Genomic DNA, 17,891 nt, shown 5'->3' on the forward strand with positions numbered 1-17,891 from the left:
GTTCAATAACCAGTAATTGTGTCTGTACCTGAACCCTTCCTTTGGGCTTTGATGGGGCAATGAGCAGTCTCTAGTTTGATTCTATGCTTTGTGCTGGGCCCATTGGAGGGAGGTAATGTTACTACCACCAGCACACACATGTGCACGCAGCCATTAACAGAACCCTGGGCCTTCAGCTCCAAAAATACAAGGCTCTCTTGCTTGGACTAAAGTGAAATTCCTTTAGCTGCTGTTAGCAAGACCCTTATCTTTTCTGTGGAGCTACTAGAGGGCAAGATCATACATATGCTCACAGCCAATCCATATAGTAAGATGCAGGTGGTGCTACCCACTAGTCTAGGAACTCCTTTCGGCTCCTACCCAATGTAATTTTAATCCTTAGGAAACTGGCTAGTTCTCAGCTGGACATTGCCAGGGAACTGGTTAATTTTTACGTGACTGGTGTGAAACCAGTAGGGAGAGTCTGTGAGTGCTAGAAGGAGAGCCTAGGGCAGGACTCCAACCTCCAGAGAATCCTATCATCTCCCACCTGTTTGAGGCCCTCTTAGTGAAAACTGCCTTCTCGGCTGCTGGATCCTGCTCTCCCTCAATGAAGGACATAGCAGCTGCCTACAGTAGATGCTGGGAGGTGGGGGACAAGACTTATTGGCATGGAATACAGGGTAGGTCCATACTTACCCGCCAGGTCGACGCAGAGAGTTCGACTTCTCGGAGTTCGAACTATCGCGTCTAATCTAGACGCGATAGTTCGAACTCCGAACGCGCTCCCGTTGACTCCGGAACTCCACCACCGCGAACGCCGGTGGCGGAGTCGACGGGGGAGCCGCGGAGTTCGATCCCGCGGCGTCTGGACAGGTAGGAAATTCGAACTAAAGTAGTTCGACTTCAGCTACACTATTCGCGTAGCTGAAGTCGCGTACCTTAGTTCCACCCCCCTCTCCCCCCCGTAGTGTAGACCAGGCCTCAGAGTGGCTTCATGCTAAACAGCAGGCTGTCTACCAGCAGGCTAGGGACTGTGAGGGTCTGTCTACTGGGATGAGGACCCTTTGCAAAGGGTTGCAGGAAAGTTCTCATTTTGCACAATGACTGGAATGAAGGGGCAAAGTGCCCATGATCAGCATCCTCAGCACTTCGCTGCAATTGACCATGAGTCCTAAGCGTAAAAGCTGCTGGGATATCTTCCCAGCAGAACCTCCACTCAGAAATTGGTTTGTATGTGAGCTGCAGAGACAGGGCCGGCTCCAGGCACTAGCCCAGCAAGCAGCTGCTTGGAACGGCCAAGGGTGAGGGTGGCACATCCGGGTCTTCGTCGGCAATTCGGTGGCGGGTCCCTCATTCCCTCTCGGTGCAAAGGACTAGCCGCCGAATTGCCACCAAACACTGAAGCGGCAGCGGGAGAGCTGCAGATCGCAACTTTTTTTGCTGCTGCTTGGGGTGGCAAAAACCCTGGAGCTGGCCCTGTGCAGAGATCAAATCCCTCTGGTCCTGTCCTTTGCCAGTAAACACAGGTGCTCCTGTGGGGACTGAAGGAAAGAGTAAGGAGCCTGAGCTCAATTACACAGGCAAGATAATGGATACCACACTGATGCATCCAAGGAGAGAGAGAGCACAGCATGGAACTCCCCGTCTGTTTGGCTGATGTCTGTGCAAATCAGTGGGGCTTATCTCCCTGGACTTGATCAGTGTCCAAGGGGAGACTAAACCAGTAACAAGTCCTGAGTCCCTTTGTGCAAGAAAAACAAGATTAACCGCCCCACCCCCATATCACTGAGAGAAGCCCTAGACAGTTGGCTGTGCTGTCACTGACCTTGGAGGCTTAAAATAGGCAGCCGGCTGTGTAAGTTACCCCCTCTCTAAACCAGAAAGAGGAGCTGTAAGTTTTTCAATTGTGCAGGCACGAGGCACTTGTAAGAGCAGTTTATGCCTTTGACACGTGACACCAACCCTGATCATTGTAAGGCTTCTTCAGTGCTTCTCGGTGTTGCTTGCATCTTATTCAGAATACAGCAGCATGTCTGCCCAGAGGTTTGAGTAGGGTGATCACATAATCTGATTATTTCACATCAATATCAATCTAGGTTGGATTCAAACCACTCAAGGGTAGTGACACTCTTGTCCATTACCAGTCTCTTGAGCTAACCAGTTCAACATGCTTCTGTCTGACTAGCCAGACCCAATAACACCTATACACACACTTGTGCACAAGGAGTATTCCTCATTCAGGCAGGTGTGGTGTTGAGCAGTCCTGAGCTCAGATTGCCCCGAGTTTCCCCTGCAGCTCTGGAGTGTTTAGTCTCAGCAATCAGGGGCACAGCTAGTTTGAGATCTCTGTGAAGCACAGGACTGGGATTGATGCCTGCACCTTTGACCTCTCTGGGAGTTGTGGGTGCTCTGTCTTTCTAACCTACTACTGGCCACCAGAGACAATGTATTCTCAGAGGAGAGGAAGACACTTACGTTTAGCCATGATTTTTCTCAGGATATTACATAATTCAAAAGCAGAGATCTCTGCATCCTGTGGAAATGTAACAAAACAGTTGTAACAAAAATATTCATAGTAAGCCAAGCCAGATGTGGAATCTGTGTAACAGGGAAGAGCACGAGAGGATTAGCTAGAACAGGGGTAGGCAACCTATGGCATGGGTGCCAAAGGTGGCACACAAGCTAATCTTCAGTGGCACTCAGACTGCCTAGATCCTGGCCACTGGTCTGGGGTGGGGGGCTCTGCATTTTAATTTAATTTTAAATGAAGCTTCTTAAACATTTTAAAAGCCTTATTTACTTTACATACATCAGTAGTTTAGTTATATATTATAGACTTATAGAAAGAGACCTTCTAAAAATGTTAACATGTATTACCAGCACACGAAACCTTAAATTAGAGTGAATAAATGAAGATTCGGCACACCACTTCTGAAAGGTTGCCGATCCCTGAGCTAGAAGATCTATTGCGTTTACCCGGACTGAATAAAATTTGCACAAATGAAATCAAAAGCTCCGCAATGTTTTAAACTGTCTGCATTTCTAATTTGGCGAGCACTTCATGCTAACAGCAGTTACTGGGCATGCTCAGGACTCCTTCTGGTGAGTTTGCCAGGTCTAGCTTTTACTCTTGTGCTCCAAGCACACACTGTCTTGGACTTCAAATCCTTCCATAAAACCCACTCCTTCTGTGAAACCTTCCTGTGCTGATCTCACTGGCCAGGTCTGGATTCCATTGCTTCTGCACTGCTTTCTAGATGTGAGCCAGGGCAGTGGCTCGCAACCTTTTCAGACTACTGTGCCTCTTTCAGGAGTCTGATTTGTCTTGTGGACCCCCAAGTTTCCCCTCACTTAAACTCCTTGCTTACAAAATCAGACATCAAAATACAAAAGTGTCACAGCGCACTATTACTGAAACATTGCCTACTTTCTGATTTTTACCATATAATTATAAAATAAATCAATTGGAATATAAATATTGTACTTGCATTTCAGTGTATAGTATATAGAGCAATATAAACAAGCCATTGTCCGTATGAAATGTTGGTCTGTACTGACTTTACTAGTACTTTTTATATAGCCTGTTGCAAAATTAGGCAAATCTCTAGAAAAGTTGTTGTACCCCCAGCGGTATGAGTACCCCGAGTTGAGAACCACTGAGCTAGGAGACTGATTCAGCAGAAACAACCGCAGGTGCAATCAGCAGAGGGTGTAACCAGAGTAAGTCTAAACAAGATAATGTAACATAAAAAGAGTGATAGTAACGCTCCCTGCCTGGGGTTTGCTCCACTCACAGGAGCTCTGGGTGTACAGCCAGGAAGCTATTTCCTCTGAGCACCCATGCAAGAGGGAAGCTCAGCTGAGCCTTCTTCTCTGGGGACCAGATATCTCCCCTGTATCTTGTCATACCTGGTTACTCCATAAGCCAGATTTTCAGAAGGGCATGAGCTCAGCAGGGTGCATAAAAGTGCATGTGCAACTTGCATAGTTTGCGTGCATAATTGCTACGATTGCTGGATGAGCTGAACCAGGAACTTCCAGAGCTAAAGGCATGAATCTAAAGAGCTTGACCCGAAGAGCTAAGTTCTTTAGCTATGGGCTATATGAGACTGTGATGGGACCCTGGCCTGTAAGGGGTTAATGGAGCCCTAGGGAGGCTGTGCACCAAGCAGCCAATAGGAGAGGGGCTGTGAGGAGCAGCCAATCAGGGCCAGGCAGGCCTATATAAGAAGAGTTGTGTGGCGCTTGAGGAGGGAAGCTCAGGCTCTTAGTAGGAGGAAGGCAGGCAGGCAGGCAGGCAGGCAGGCCAGCCAGCCAGCCAGCCAGCACCCTAGACATAGCTAGAGAGAGCTCCTGGATTGTTGCTAAGACTGACAGGCTGAAGTACTGAAGCAAGGGGAAGAAGGTGCTGGAGGCCATAGGAGAGTGGCCCAGGGAAATGAACTGAGGAGTCAGAGGGGACTCAGCAAGTGGCAGCCATCTACAGGTTCCCTGTGCTGAGACCCAGAGTAGTGGGTGGGCCTAGGTCCCCCTGCACCCCCACTTGCCAGTGAGGAAGTGGCTGCATTGAGGGACTGTGATATTGTCCCCCGGAAGGGGGGAAACAGTGTGGCTCAGCCGGAAGGCAGTGTCTATGAAGAGGATGCCGCAATCCTGGGAGTGGTATCAGTAGCATAGCTAGCGGGGTGCAGGAGAAGCAGCCTAGGGTGACTAGATGTCCCGATTTTGTAGGGACAGTCCCGATTTTTGGGTCTTTTTCTTATATAGGTTCCTATTACCCCCCAGCCCCTGTCCCTATTTTTCACACTTGCTGTCTGGTCACCCTAAAGCAGCCAGAGGAGGAGCCAAGGGGGGGGCACCTTTTTTATGTTTGCTCCCCCTACACTTAGAACCTGGCTACACCACTGAATGGTGTGTGTCCGGGAACAAAAGTGACAGCGGCGAGGCACCAACAGAGGATGACACCCTGGCTACCAGAGCTAATTCACGTTTCAGCCGCAAGGAGGCACCGGAGTGGTGAGTGAACCCCATTACAGCACCCATTGCCTGTGGTAATTAGGCACACAACTGTGGACATTTTGGCTTGCACAATGGTGTATGTATGTTTTGCAAATCTGGCCAGCACATCTGGGGCAGAAGACAAAGAAGATTTGTGGAGAACCATGTACACTAATAATAATAATGGATAAGAATATGTAAGAGAAATACCCACCGCTCCAGCCAACTGCGCAAAAAGTTTTCTGAAACTGGGTTCAATGTTATCTTCACTGATGTCATTCTAGAAAAGGGTTCGAATGGTAAAAAATCAACCTGTTATAAGGAGGGACATTGTGTCGGAGATGCTGTTTCATTAGCAATCATATTTAAACAAATGCATTCCTTAGCTATGGTACAAGTAACACTGCAGATTATTGCATTGGAAAGAATGTTTAAAATCTAATTTTTATACTATTGATTCTGTTTTTGGTATTTTTTTTTTAACAAAAAAAAATTGTACTAAACTGAACTCGAGAGTATCTGATTAAAGAAGCAAAAGTAAAACATTAAGATCCCACTCCTGCAAAGATTAACATACATGCTAATTAAGTAATCTCCTGCTTTAGCTACTAGGACAGGCTCTCGCTAACAAAACTATACATATAATCCTGCATCCCTTACACAAGCCATCTCATAATGTCAGTGGGACTACTTTCATAACTATGTATTGCTGGATTGGGTCCCTATACTCAAATATGGATTAATGTCTACATCTGAAAACTGAAGCCTCTTTGCTTAGGCTTGAATCATTTCAATGAACGGTATCTGATCTGGTATCTGAGCAGGCTGAGTTTTGTTGCTGCAGGTAAAGGCTGAAATCTATTTTCAAAGCTGCTTCTGATGTTTTCATTTACTTCACTGGGAGCCACGTATGTACATCCAAGAATCTGGCTTCAGGATGTAACAGAAGTTCTTGATGGATTATGGACTAACAGAAAAAGACTACAATACCGTGCATGTTTTGTACTGCTCGAGGAACGGGGGAGTCAGAAATACACATTCAGATCAATGGAAAAAAGGCGTGATCTGTCAATAAGGTTAAGATTCTGTCAAAGGCATTTTTAGTAAAAGTCAGGGACAAATCATAGGCAATGAACAAGAGTTCACAGAAGCCCACGACCTGTCCTTGACTTTTACTAAAAATACCAGGAGGGAGGTGGGGGGTGGCAGAGGAGAAACAGAGTGCTGCCAGGGGCTTGCAGCTGCTCCAGCCCCAGGGGGGCTAACCCAACCCCCGGCTGCTGCTTTGGTGGGCCTGGGGGCCGCGGGTCCTGCCTCAGTAGCCCCCACAGCTGACCACTGGCAGCTTCTCCAGGCCCACCACTGCTCCTGCCCCAAGGGCACTGACCTAACCCCAGGCACTGCTCCTCCAGCGGTCCCAGGGTTGACAGCAGCTCCAGCCCTGCCCCAGAAGAAGTCACCAAGGTCCTGGCAAGTCACAGAATCCATGACCTCCATGACAGAACCGTATCCTTAACTATCACCTTTCTGTCTGTGATAGGATCGCTTCAGTTAGCAATGGGAGGGAAGGGAGAGGGAGAAGATATACCTCTTCGATATTGGCCTCAATTTCATCATCTACAATCCTAGAAAGATAAAAGGATTGATGTTAAAACAAACTAATACAAAATAAATGAGCTTAAGCAGAAGTTTTGCTTCAATACTGGTTCTTTTAACCCCTGTAATATAGCATTAGAAAATACTAGAAAAATCCATTTAAATATTAATTGAAAATCAAGTTGCTGTTAATAACGTTTGAGGATAACTGCCCACAGAAAGTGAGTTTCAAGCAAACCAGTGTCGTTAACATTATTCCAGTTATGCCAACATATTTTTTTAGTTCATTTTGCCCTCAAAGCACTTTATTTTTACAAACCATGCAACACTCCTATGAGGCAGGTAAGTATTACAGATTCAGAGAAGATTCATTTTAAGGCCAGAATGAACCAGTATGATCATCTAGTCTGACCTCCTACATAGATTTTTTTTCCTCACCCACTAATGCCTGAATCAAACCCATATCTATTAACTTCCTTATTTCAGAGAGAAGGAAATAGGCACAGAGCGCTTCAGTAATTTACTTCTGAAGCCTTGGATAATGAGAGTCAGACCTGGAATTAGAACTGGCTCCTACTCCTCCACTGAGATTGCTAGACCATCTCATTCTGTTAGCACACAAGATGCAGCAAACCAAAGGAGGAGAAAAGTTCTATTCAGCTCATGTGCTGCTACTTGTATGGATCTATCACCTGGGGAAGGAGTGTTGGTGAGTTATGGTTGAGGACGGAACTAAAACTGAATAGCTACTTGAAGGCTGAAACCTGGCAGGAGACCCAGTTTTCACAGGGGGCCGTGTAACATGCAGGCCTAGAGTAAGTGGCCTTTTGTGTTTGTATGTAGGATTGTACTAGGGACCTAGAGATGAAAAGCTTCCTAACACATTTCCAATCCCCTGAGCCATCTCTTCCTCACACTGTGACAGTTTCGAAATTCTTCTCTTCTCTTTATAATCATGATTATTCCGTGTACTTCCCAAATGGTGCTATTTAGAATCAGTCGTGTTTAGCATTTCACATTTTTAATCAAGGAAGACATTCAGCTGGGCTAGTTCCCTGGGCCTTTTCCCAGCAAGATTTCAAAGCTGTGAGCTCACTTCTTATGACTAATTGTGTCTGTTTGTGGGCACTAGTCCTGCAATTGGGCTTTAGAGGCAATAGGAAATCATGTACATCTCATTGTGAGAGTTAACATTTCCATGAGTCAGAGAGCCCAGCTTGCTATTATCTGGTGCTTTCTTTAACACTTAAGACTCAATTGGTTACTGCTCAATAATCAGCGCCTACGCTGCCAGAATCGATATGAAATCTGCCCATCACCTTCTGCTGTGTTTAATTAGAACTCTCCTCACTGGTGCTCAGAAGCAATGAAGACGTTGATAATGGGTTGGATTCAATCCCGTATTAAAGAGGAAATTGAAATTCAGCCTGATGCTCTGTCCTCCTAAATGCTCACCCTGGATTACTAAGGACACAGTGTGAGCGAAGGACAGAGCTAGTCTTGCATTAGCTGGGCCCCGTTGGTTTCAGTAAGACATTGTCTGTCTGATTCTGAGTGAGTTTAAACTGACAGCCCTGGAAACTGAAGTCCTTCACTTAATATAAGAGGGGGAATCAATGCAAACTTCACCTCAGCATCACTCCACACCTGCCCCTTGCATCTTTCTTCCTCACCTCCCTCCCTCCTCTCCCCAGCTCTGTCCCCCTCACCACACTTCCTTTCTCTGTCTTTCCATTGAGCTAATCCCCTCCTAACTAACCTGCCTTTGCAAACTGTGGAACTGACATGACATGGGCCACAGTCACATTGATCACTCTGCTTGTTTGCTACATCCCTTTCCCCTACACATGGTCTGTCTTGTCTATCTGGGGACAAAGCTGTCTACTACTTTGTGTTTTCATAGTGCCTAGCGCCATAGGACTGATCTTAGTTGGACCCTGGACACTACTGCAGTAAATGTAAACAACAACAAGAAACTTCTCCACACTTCCCTGCAAATAGGACAAACAGTCCTAAACCCTCCCCAGAAGAGACCACCACTAGAGATCAGAGGGTAATTCAGATGTCATGGTGCCTTTGATCATTGGCCTCTCAGATGAGGCTCTCAATGAGGATGCCAATTGTTGTGGGTTTTCCTTTAATGCAGATACCTGTCCACAGGGAAATGGAATGAAACCACAAATTCCTTTCACATGGGACATAGCTGAGTTGTCGCATAGTAGCAATTTTTGATCATTCTACATTTAAACCAGTGAGCTAAGGGGATCCCATTAGCAATTCTCAGGGCCATCTAGTCCTCAGACATCAGATTTATCCAGATAATATTTCTGGATACCATGAGGAGGAGAGAGAGAGAGGGTGTATTGGCTACGTACTGTGAATCTGCATTCTTTTCAGAGAAGACTCGGAGGCAGAAATCCCCATCCTTGTTGGGTTCAAAAGTGGATGGCACAATGACATATTCTCCTGGAGGCAGTTTGAATCGGTTTAGTACCTCTCGGAGGTTGATGAAGGTGTTTGATTTTTCTCTGGCTCTGTTCGTCAGGAAGAAGTTTTTGCTCAGATGAACGTTTGTATGGCCAGAAAACTTATGCAAACAAAGAGAATTATTTCAGTTCAGAGAGAAGCTGAAGACAGAACAGTAACATGTTATCTTTCTTGGGTACAGATCAATGCAACAGAATTATGCGAGAGCATAATTAATGGCATGGTATATAGGTTTCATTGGCACAGTTTGCGATGGTGACCTTACTCACGAGTTTGAGGGCTAGTGCATGTTACACAGGTCATCCCAGATGAGAGTCAATAAAACCTTTACTCTGGGCTGTCAAATTCTAGATACGTTACGCAGTTTGGGAGGAATTTGGCAAAATATTTAGGACTTTATAGATATGTGCTGGGTGTCATTCTTCACATCCCACTGACCTGGAAAGCCAGGGATGTCTAAGGGTCTGTCTCTCTGCTAATGTGGTGTGTGTATGTTAATATTATACTTGATACAAGTCAGTGTATACTGGTTTAGGATACTAGAGCAAAATCTTAGTGTCCAGGGAATCAAACAGCTCCTATTTTATTGCAATCGCCCTCAAACGCAGTCATAGTATACAAAAGCCCAGGCCTCTATTAACTAGATGCAATTGACAATAGGGACCAAAAGAGACAATAAAAAATCGTTATTTGGAATATTCATTTTGTGCCAAATTTGGACCCTGTGCAAGCCTGAGAAAACAGGCTACCCAGGGAGGTTTGCTGGGTTTGTGCAGCAAAGAATCCTACCCATGTGCAGAGCAGCAATACAACAAAAACAAATAGCTTCCGGCCTGGAATATCTACTTATAGACTTAGCAAGGTCAACATTGTCCATCCAGTGGAGTGGTCTCTCTTTATCCATGCCGTTAAACCCCGTCTATGAACATTAACCACTGAGAACGGAGGAAAGAGAAAATGCACATTACATACCTGCGAGGGCAGCTGCAGAAAAAGTGGAAAGGGACACAAGTTATTCATTTGTTCATTGAAAGGAAACTAGCAGATAGATTAGATAATTATTACTATTATTCAAGGCCATGACCTTTTTCTGCTGATATTTTACTCTGCACCTCTCTGATACATATCGAGTGAAATACACTGTAATAGATACGACTATACTCAATACTGCTAGCTGAGGTATATTCTCTGTCATCTTGTATTAAAGAAGGGCTCTCAAGCTTTATCCAACTAAGCGCCATGTGGCAACTTGTCAGGACCCTGAGGGCTACACCTAAATCTGTATAAAATAGAGCCATTGGTAGCCATCTCGTTCTTCAAAATGGCAATATTGCCTTTGGAAACTACAGATCCCATCATGCAATGCTCCATCATGATCTGAGTGGAAGACCTCTTACATCATGGTGGGCACTGAAGTCTCTGCAAACTGACCCACTAAATCAAAGATGAGACACTGTGGGGTCCATTGTAGCTCTCCATTGGACACATTCAGTTTGCACATCAAACCTAGGTCATTCCATCCCCTTGTCCACCATCCTACTGAAAGGAATCAGGAATACTGCTGGTTTCTGGCTCACTTGCCTTGGCATGAAGCTGCCAAGGATTTAACAATTCCAAACAACAGGAGGTTTCAAGCAGCACCCAGTTTAGTGTTTTTCCTTTGGGATTTGCATGCAAATCTTCTGTAGAATGGGCTGCTTGTTGTCCCGCCCCCCCCCAAAAATCACAAGAGGGGCCAGGCTGTTCTTTAACTGGCATTACAATAATTAATATAATCTTGCACTTGTCTAGCAACGTTCTTCAGAGAATCCAAACTTGCTTTAAGCCTCACAATGCCCAGGTGGAGCAGGTGCTGTGATATCTATTTTCCAGCCTTGGAAATTGAGGCAGAACGCTGTTAAGTAGCCTGCCCCAGCTCATACACAACTTTGTGGTACAACTAGCAACAGAACTTGAGGAATTAAGCCCTAGACAACAGTACGCTTAAAGGAAGTACCAGTGAGCCTGTGTGTGCTTATTAGGAAATAGAGGTGGAGCTGGTTTAGATGCACACATGCCAGCCCCTTTGTGTAGAGTCCTTTATCCCAGCTAGTCTTACACATGCTTTCACTGGCTCTGCTCTTGGGCTGATCTTTTTCACACTTGCACTGATCCCCAACTAGCATCCTATTCCCTGCCAGAATCACTCCCATTCTGTCGCCACTCCCCATGATTTGATCAACTGAAGAAGGCTGAGATGAGTGGAACCCAGAATGCATTTCTGACTTTTCATTGCTTAACCCCATACCCTGCTCCTGTACACCAGAGGTGTTCAGCAGCTGGCACTCAAGGTGGCTAGATGTACCAGGTGCTGGATGGGCATTGCTGCATATGACTTTGTCTTGTTCCTGAAGCGTTAGGTAGCAGGGAAGCAGACGAGTCATTCAGTGATGATCCCTCCCTCTTTTTGAAGTTCTGGGGACTTTTTCTATTTTCTTCCCCTCAAGGAATTTGCATGTGTATGTGTATTGCTCTACTTGCCTCATAGATCCCAAAGCCAATGGTGTGCATATCCTCCCCCATCTTCCGCTGCCTCCTGCGGTGCTTCTGAATCAGGCCAACCAAGAAGGTGCAGCCCTTCTCAGGATCATCGGGATCCTCATCTTCTTCCTCCAGCTTAATCAAATACTGCGGATTCATCCAGAAAGTATCTGAGAAAACAGAGTTTGTGACACAAACCCATCAGAGCCTTCTCTGAAACCAGCTCATGCTGACATTTCTCAGCAGCCACTGTAGCTTGGACATGTCCTTAAAGATATAGACCTAAACTTTCAAACTAGGGTGCATAAAGAACAGCAACAATGTCCAGAGTTATGCCCCTATGCAGGTGGTCTGATTTTTCAGAGACGATCACCTGCAGCTCCCATTGAAACCAATTTCCCCTGAAGTCAATGGGAGTTGTGGGGACTCAATACCCCTGAAAATCAGGTTCTAGGTGTCTCAAGATGAGCACCCAATTGCGGAGGCACCCATAGTTGGTGGAAAACACTGGCCTAAGGGACTTGCCCAAGGCCGCAAAAGAAGTCAACGTGAGAACCAGGATTAGACTCCCCAAGCTCCTGGGGGCCAGTCCCATGCTTAGACCACTAGTTCATAGCTCTGTCTAGACACAGCCCTGGAGAAAGACCTATCCAACTGGTTGGCAGGGGCTGTGTGAGAGTTTTAAACAAGTAGTGGATTAAGCCAAGGGCAACTATCTTGAGTTTTGTTTTGTTTTTTTTAAATTGTCAGGGAAAGAATAAATAGGAGTTTAGTGGAAGCTACACTGAAGGATGAGCCACCTCGACTGAGGGGTTTTTTATAGAACTCCACGTGCCCTAAGGAAATCCTAGGTAGAATAAGTCCATGTGTGTTTTCTGTGAATGCAGAAGTAGCACTTGGGAAGTCTTACTTGGGTAATTCCTGCAACCCCCAGCAGTGGAGCCACGCCTCCAGTTCCCATCTAGCTTGGTCAGGCTCCACTTCTTGTATTTTTCATTTGCCAGCGTGTCTGGAGTCAGGTTGCAGATCTCAAGGCGGGAGTAATGTCTCAGGAAATCACTGAATGACATCCTGTGAGGAGCAATGCCACACACAAATCCTGCTTAAAATGGGAGACTTCCCACATGCCACTTTTCCTAATCCTCCCTCTAATAACTCTAGCTATGACCTGACACTCCAGTTGTTGACCAGGGTGATGAGGTGCTTTATCTAGCCATTGTGGGGACCTTGGGTATTATGCGATTGAAATCGCTCCTACATTGATTACAGGGCCACTACAGTGATCCATCAAATTTCTGGTGATCCGGATCCTGGACCCCACATCCAATGGGATAGGCTACAACGTCTCTGCTCAGGTTCGCAGATAGCTGTGCGCTTCCATATTATCCCCAGGCCTATTTATCTGAGTCACTGTTTGTTGGCCCAGGGTATTTATGTTCAAAAATGAAGGAAAACAATCTCCCCTGCTATTCAAAAACCCAGAACTTCTCACCAAAATTCCCCATCTTCATGTCTCCTGGTCAATCGCTCTCTCACTTCAGGAGCGACGCTGTTCCAGTTTGAGCAGCTAGAACAAAGATGGGAGTTTGCTTAATTGTCAAATGATAACTCAGTCCATCCCTAATCCAGTGACTTTGATGGGGTCACTTTGCTCTCCTGTGGCTCCATGTGATTGCAATATGCTACTGTGCCCAGCTCAGCAGAACTCCCAAACTCAGTGGAGTATGGTAGCAATTTAGATCATGTACAGTTAAGACACGTACACATTTTCACAAGTGTCTAGTGATTTTTGGGTGCCTCCCTATATGGGGGCCCAGCTTGAGATGCTTTAAAGATGACTGAATTCCACTAAGTGCGGAGCACCTGCCTCTTCCCTGCAAATCAGGCTCCTGCCTGGTGTCTCAGGTTGGATACTCTAAAATGGAGGCACCCAGACTCAGACACTTTTGAAAAGTTAGGCATTGTGCCTTTAAGAAATGACTGCTTAAATGAACTGTCAATCAGCAGGATAACTCCTTCTGGAAAAGGAGGAACTGGGACCGATGATCTGCCACTGAAGACAGCAGATCTATGTTTTCAGTGTAGCAGCAAATATTAAATTCTTTGTCAAGAATTGCATAACTTTACAAAGACAGTTTCTCCTGAAAATACGATGTCTTTTCTGTAGAAGACCATACTGGGATCCAAGTCTTTAGAGAGTCATGCAAAGTGGAAATGACTCAAGGGTAACCCTATACTGTAGCCAAAATACTGTAACTTACATGAGTGTGTGTTACAATAGGGTTTATAAAGAGGGCAGAGCAAAGTCTCTGTGGGGAAAGCTATGGTCCTTTTAAACAGCACAAAGCAACACACCAGTTTAGGATAAAAAATGCAGAATGCTGGGTCCAACTGTAACTTCAGGGGAATTTCAGGTAGGGAGAATGCAATTCCCAGTGGAAATTTAGCCATGCTACTGGGATGAACACCCTCTTACAATGTACAAGTCTCCTAGACCTTTAACTCACTTATCATTCCATTTTCCAGTCCACTCCACTTCCCCCCAGGGATTTCGGATTCTGATCAGCTTTTGCATGCTTCCTCGGCAATTCACCTGATGGGATTAAAAGTGCAGAAGGGACTGAGTTACACAAGGAGCCTGTGTTTATTACAACACAGAAGACAGCACAGTGGTTGAAATACTTGCACCTCATTCCTTAGCTATTTATGTAATTTTGTACCTGGTTATTTAGTTGGAGAGGCAGAAAGCCACATTGGCTTTGGATAAGCTCTGATTACCTAATGCATGCAGACAGGAAATTTAGATTGTGTGCAAATCAAATATCTGTATGCTTGGGGGCAGCCAAAATCATTCTTGTGCTGGAAGAATGACATGTCTAAGAGGGTTTAATAATAAAAAGCGGAGCTGCAGAGGGAATGTGAGGTTATTCACAGCACCACTGCAATTCTTACAGTGTGGTTTTACTCTAAAAAGCGCCAGAGTAAAAATGGTATGTTCCTACTCAACCAATCTGACCCTGACATGTATTGAGAGTCATACCTACAACTGAGTACATACAGGACACTGGGGTGACTGCTCCTGTTCTTGTAAAGTCTGCCACAGGCTCTTTCCTCACCACAAACACTCTGGACCTCGGTGGTGCCAACCCCAACACTGCAGTGCCTCCTAGCACCCCACTGAGGCTTTGGTTTACCAGTGACTGATCCCTACACACACATCAGGGTTAGGACCCCTCTGAACTTTAAAAATCCCACCCAGAAATCGGTGTTATTTGGGGAGAGGCACCGGATTCATTTGAAGTAGGGAATTGCACAGTGGCTGTGGGCTTGAAGCCAAGAACATGGATATGCTTTCTCGTGTACACTGGTGCACTATGGTGCATGCAGTTGCTGAAATAGCACAGAGAAGTCTGTTGGGCTTACTGGTGGGCCTCAGGTCTGAGAAGATTAATGGGGGGATCTGAAATGAAACAGCCACTAGGAAGAGCCTGCAGAGATTTCTAAAGAGTAAAGCCTGGCCCAGCCTTGGTTATGTCTGAGTCAGGAACAGAAGAACTCCCCACTGACTACCGTCAGTGGGAGGGGGAGAGCCGACAATCAAAGGCTAGCTGCAATCCTGCATGCTGCCAATTCCCATTTAGCTTCATCAGCCTGGAGGCAGCATGCCAGGGACTGACACCACTTTCATTTGAGGGGCAGGGGCATTTCAGGAGTAATGAACAGGGGCCTGATCCAAAGACCATTGAAAATCAATGGAAATCAATGTTTCCAGAATCCGTCTGCTTCCCTTCTATCCTCTCCCATCTTTCCTTTACTGAGCCAGGCAATTCAACGTCTTTCACACAGTGAGATCACCAGTCCCTCCCAGTGGAGCTGCTGGGCAGCTATTCCAGGAGATGAATATGTCGTTCCCCTGGGTATGCATTCCTTTTTCTCTCATACGTGCATCCTGCTGTTCTCTGAACTGCCTCATTACTCAGAGTAGAGTAATAATCACTCACAGTACAGTGTGCTGGGCTTGGATTTCCCACTGGGAGCTCTGTGCATGGACAATTTACAGTATCACGCGCCAAGATTATAAAGTGGTAACAGAACAGTCTAGGACTATGCCATTTTCAAAACATAAAACTCCAAGGCTGAGGCCCAGTGAGTCTAAAACACAGGGATAGTGTGTGAGGGAACATTCTCCTGGGTGGCTAGGGGAAAGTGCCTCTCTTCCCCCAAGCCTGTTGAACTTGACTGGAAAATAACCCAGCCGTTTGTAGAAGAAGGGAGAGTCACATTAACCCAGCACACACTGAGGCTCTGTGTATTGCCTCAGCAACGCCCAATCCACCGAGGAACACTGGAACGATGCAGAGTGGCTAACCGTTCCAAACGCGGAGAGAACTCAGAACGTAACTCTCTCCATCCAATTTTATGCCCATTTTTTTAGGGTTTTTTTTTTTTTTAAAAAGAGCATTCAATAAGTAATACGTGATGTTAAAAGTTTTGTTAAATGTTTGTGAGGTAATTTAACCACAAGAGGGCAGTTGGACTCAACACTTTTCTGTTTAGAGGCTCTCACTGCAAATGGAGAGAGAGTCAAAAAATGGGAGGGAGGGAGTGTAAAATGTTTCTTGCCAAACCCAAAAAGTTTTGTTTTCAGCTGAAAAGCTTTTGATTTTTTTCAGCAAAAAGCTGAAAGTTGCCATGGAGAGCAGACATGTTTTTTAAAATTGTCACAAATCAAAACCCAATTTTCCGTCAAACTAGTCTGACAGAAAATTTTCAACCTACCCAAAAGGTTTAAAAAAAAAAAAAAAGCAGCAAAATGTGACTGTGACGCAACCAAGCGGGACACCAGGCAAATACAATCTGGGGACAACACGAGAGAGGTTACCTCTTCGGCTCCTGTAACGGAGTATGCGTGGCCTTTGACCAGCTTCTGAGAAGTGACTGCCTCAGTCTCAGCTGCACTTGTGATCTGGAAACACAGAGCAATTCAGTGGTATTATTAGCTACCTGTAAGTCTGAGGATACAACAAACTACAGCTTTTATAAAGCTCCCTTAGAGCAAGGTTTAGCTGCTGCATAGGGGTACTGAGAGGATCAATTGGGTGTTTGAACAGGAGCTTTGAAACTAGCCAGTGTCCATGTGTCCCAGGGTGCTCTAGTAGTGGATGCAATCTAAACTCAGTTCTGTGCCATACAGCTGGCATCTAACGGACATTCTCCTTGAGCTCTAGAAGAGCTTCTGCTTGTGTATCAGGATAGGAGTTTACTTCATGATGTGCCCCTGAAGTTCCCAGTGGCCACAGGTGTGCATAGGACACACACAAAGGCCTAAGTGGCCACTGGCTTGCTATACTACAGTATCACAGGTCATGGTAAGCAGCATGAATGTCACGGATACACATTTTAGTGCAATGCTGTGTGGGTAGCTCAGGTTTTTAGGAGTAGCATTTGGACCCCTGCTCATGGAGATGGTAGAGCTAGAAGAACCAAGGAGACAAGAGAATGCCCATTGTGCATCTTGCTGCACACTGAACATTCATCCTCACTCACCAGTTGTCTAAATCTGCATACGAGCTGCATGGTCTTAAAAGGAGCTGGCTGCAAATCCGCCATTTTTTATTTTTAAGGTATGTTATTTAGTGTGCACCAAAGAGCCATGAAATCAGGACTCCTGGGTTCTGATCCACGCTCTGCCACCAATTTGCTGGTAATCTTGGGCATTATTGTTTAGCATCAGTTTTCCCCTCTGTAAAATGCAGATAAAACTTCCCTACCTTGCAGGGGTGTTCTGAGGTTGAACTAATTAAAATATTTATAAAACCATTTTGTGCTTCTCTAACACCTTTCAACAAAGGAGCTCAGTGTATTTATTCTCTCTCTTCCCAGCTAGGAGAATTGAAAACCTGGATCGTTCTGGGGTAGAAATCCAGATGTCAGATTCTTATCAAACTGCACACTAGAAAAACAGGACCTAGAAAATGCAGGGAAATCCTGAGTAGGGAAGTGCACTGTGCTTAGCAAATTATTTTTCCCATTGTGAAGTTCCTCTCTCTTATAGCTCTTTGATTTAACTAACATTTGGAGGAAAAAATTGGGTTTGTTATGAATGGAGGTTCTTAAAACTACTTTCCCTCCCAACTAAAAAAAACTAAGATCCATGATCCCTAAGAGAGTTGACTACTCCGTACTGACAATACTTAGCAGGCATACAGTGCTTAATAGCATCTAAACTTCAATCTATGGTACTAAAGATACATTTTTGGCTTAAAGCGCCTGTCTTTAGGCCTTTTTCTTTTTCTGGTCTATTTCCT

General features: G+C 45.4%; 1 protein-coding gene across 1 annotated transcript in view; it reads right to left on the minus strand.

Moving 5' to 3' along the window:
- CAPN2 (calpain 2) overlaps positions 1 to 17,891 on the minus strand; it is a 50,178-nt gene that overhangs the window by 9,936 nt on the left and 22,351 nt on the right. The window contains exons 6-15 of the mRNA XM_045010995.1: positions 16,466 to 16,549; positions 14,091 to 14,176; positions 13,076 to 13,150; positions 12,494 to 12,654; positions 11,584 to 11,753; positions 10,036 to 10,047; positions 8,952 to 9,163; positions 6,569 to 6,605; positions 5,195 to 5,260; positions 2,458 to 2,515 (exon numbers count right to left, since the gene is read on the minus strand). Coding sequence (XP_044866930.1) covers positions 2,458 to 2,515; positions 5,195 to 5,260; positions 6,569 to 6,605; positions 8,952 to 9,163; positions 10,036 to 10,047; positions 11,584 to 11,753; positions 12,494 to 12,654; positions 13,076 to 13,150; positions 14,091 to 14,176; positions 16,466 to 16,549 — 961 coding nt within the window. The remainder of the gene's footprint in view (positions 1 to 2,457; positions 2,516 to 5,194; positions 5,261 to 6,568; positions 6,606 to 8,951; positions 9,164 to 10,035; positions 10,048 to 11,583; positions 11,754 to 12,493; positions 12,655 to 13,075; positions 13,151 to 14,090; positions 14,177 to 16,465; positions 16,550 to 17,891) is intronic.

This window comes from Mauremys mutica, chromosome 3 (assembly GCF_020497125.1).
Source record: "Mauremys mutica isolate MM-2020 ecotype Southern chromosome 3, ASM2049712v1, whole genome shotgun sequence".
Lineage (NCBI taxonomy): Eukaryota > Metazoa > Chordata > Testudines > Geoemydidae > Mauremys > Mauremys mutica.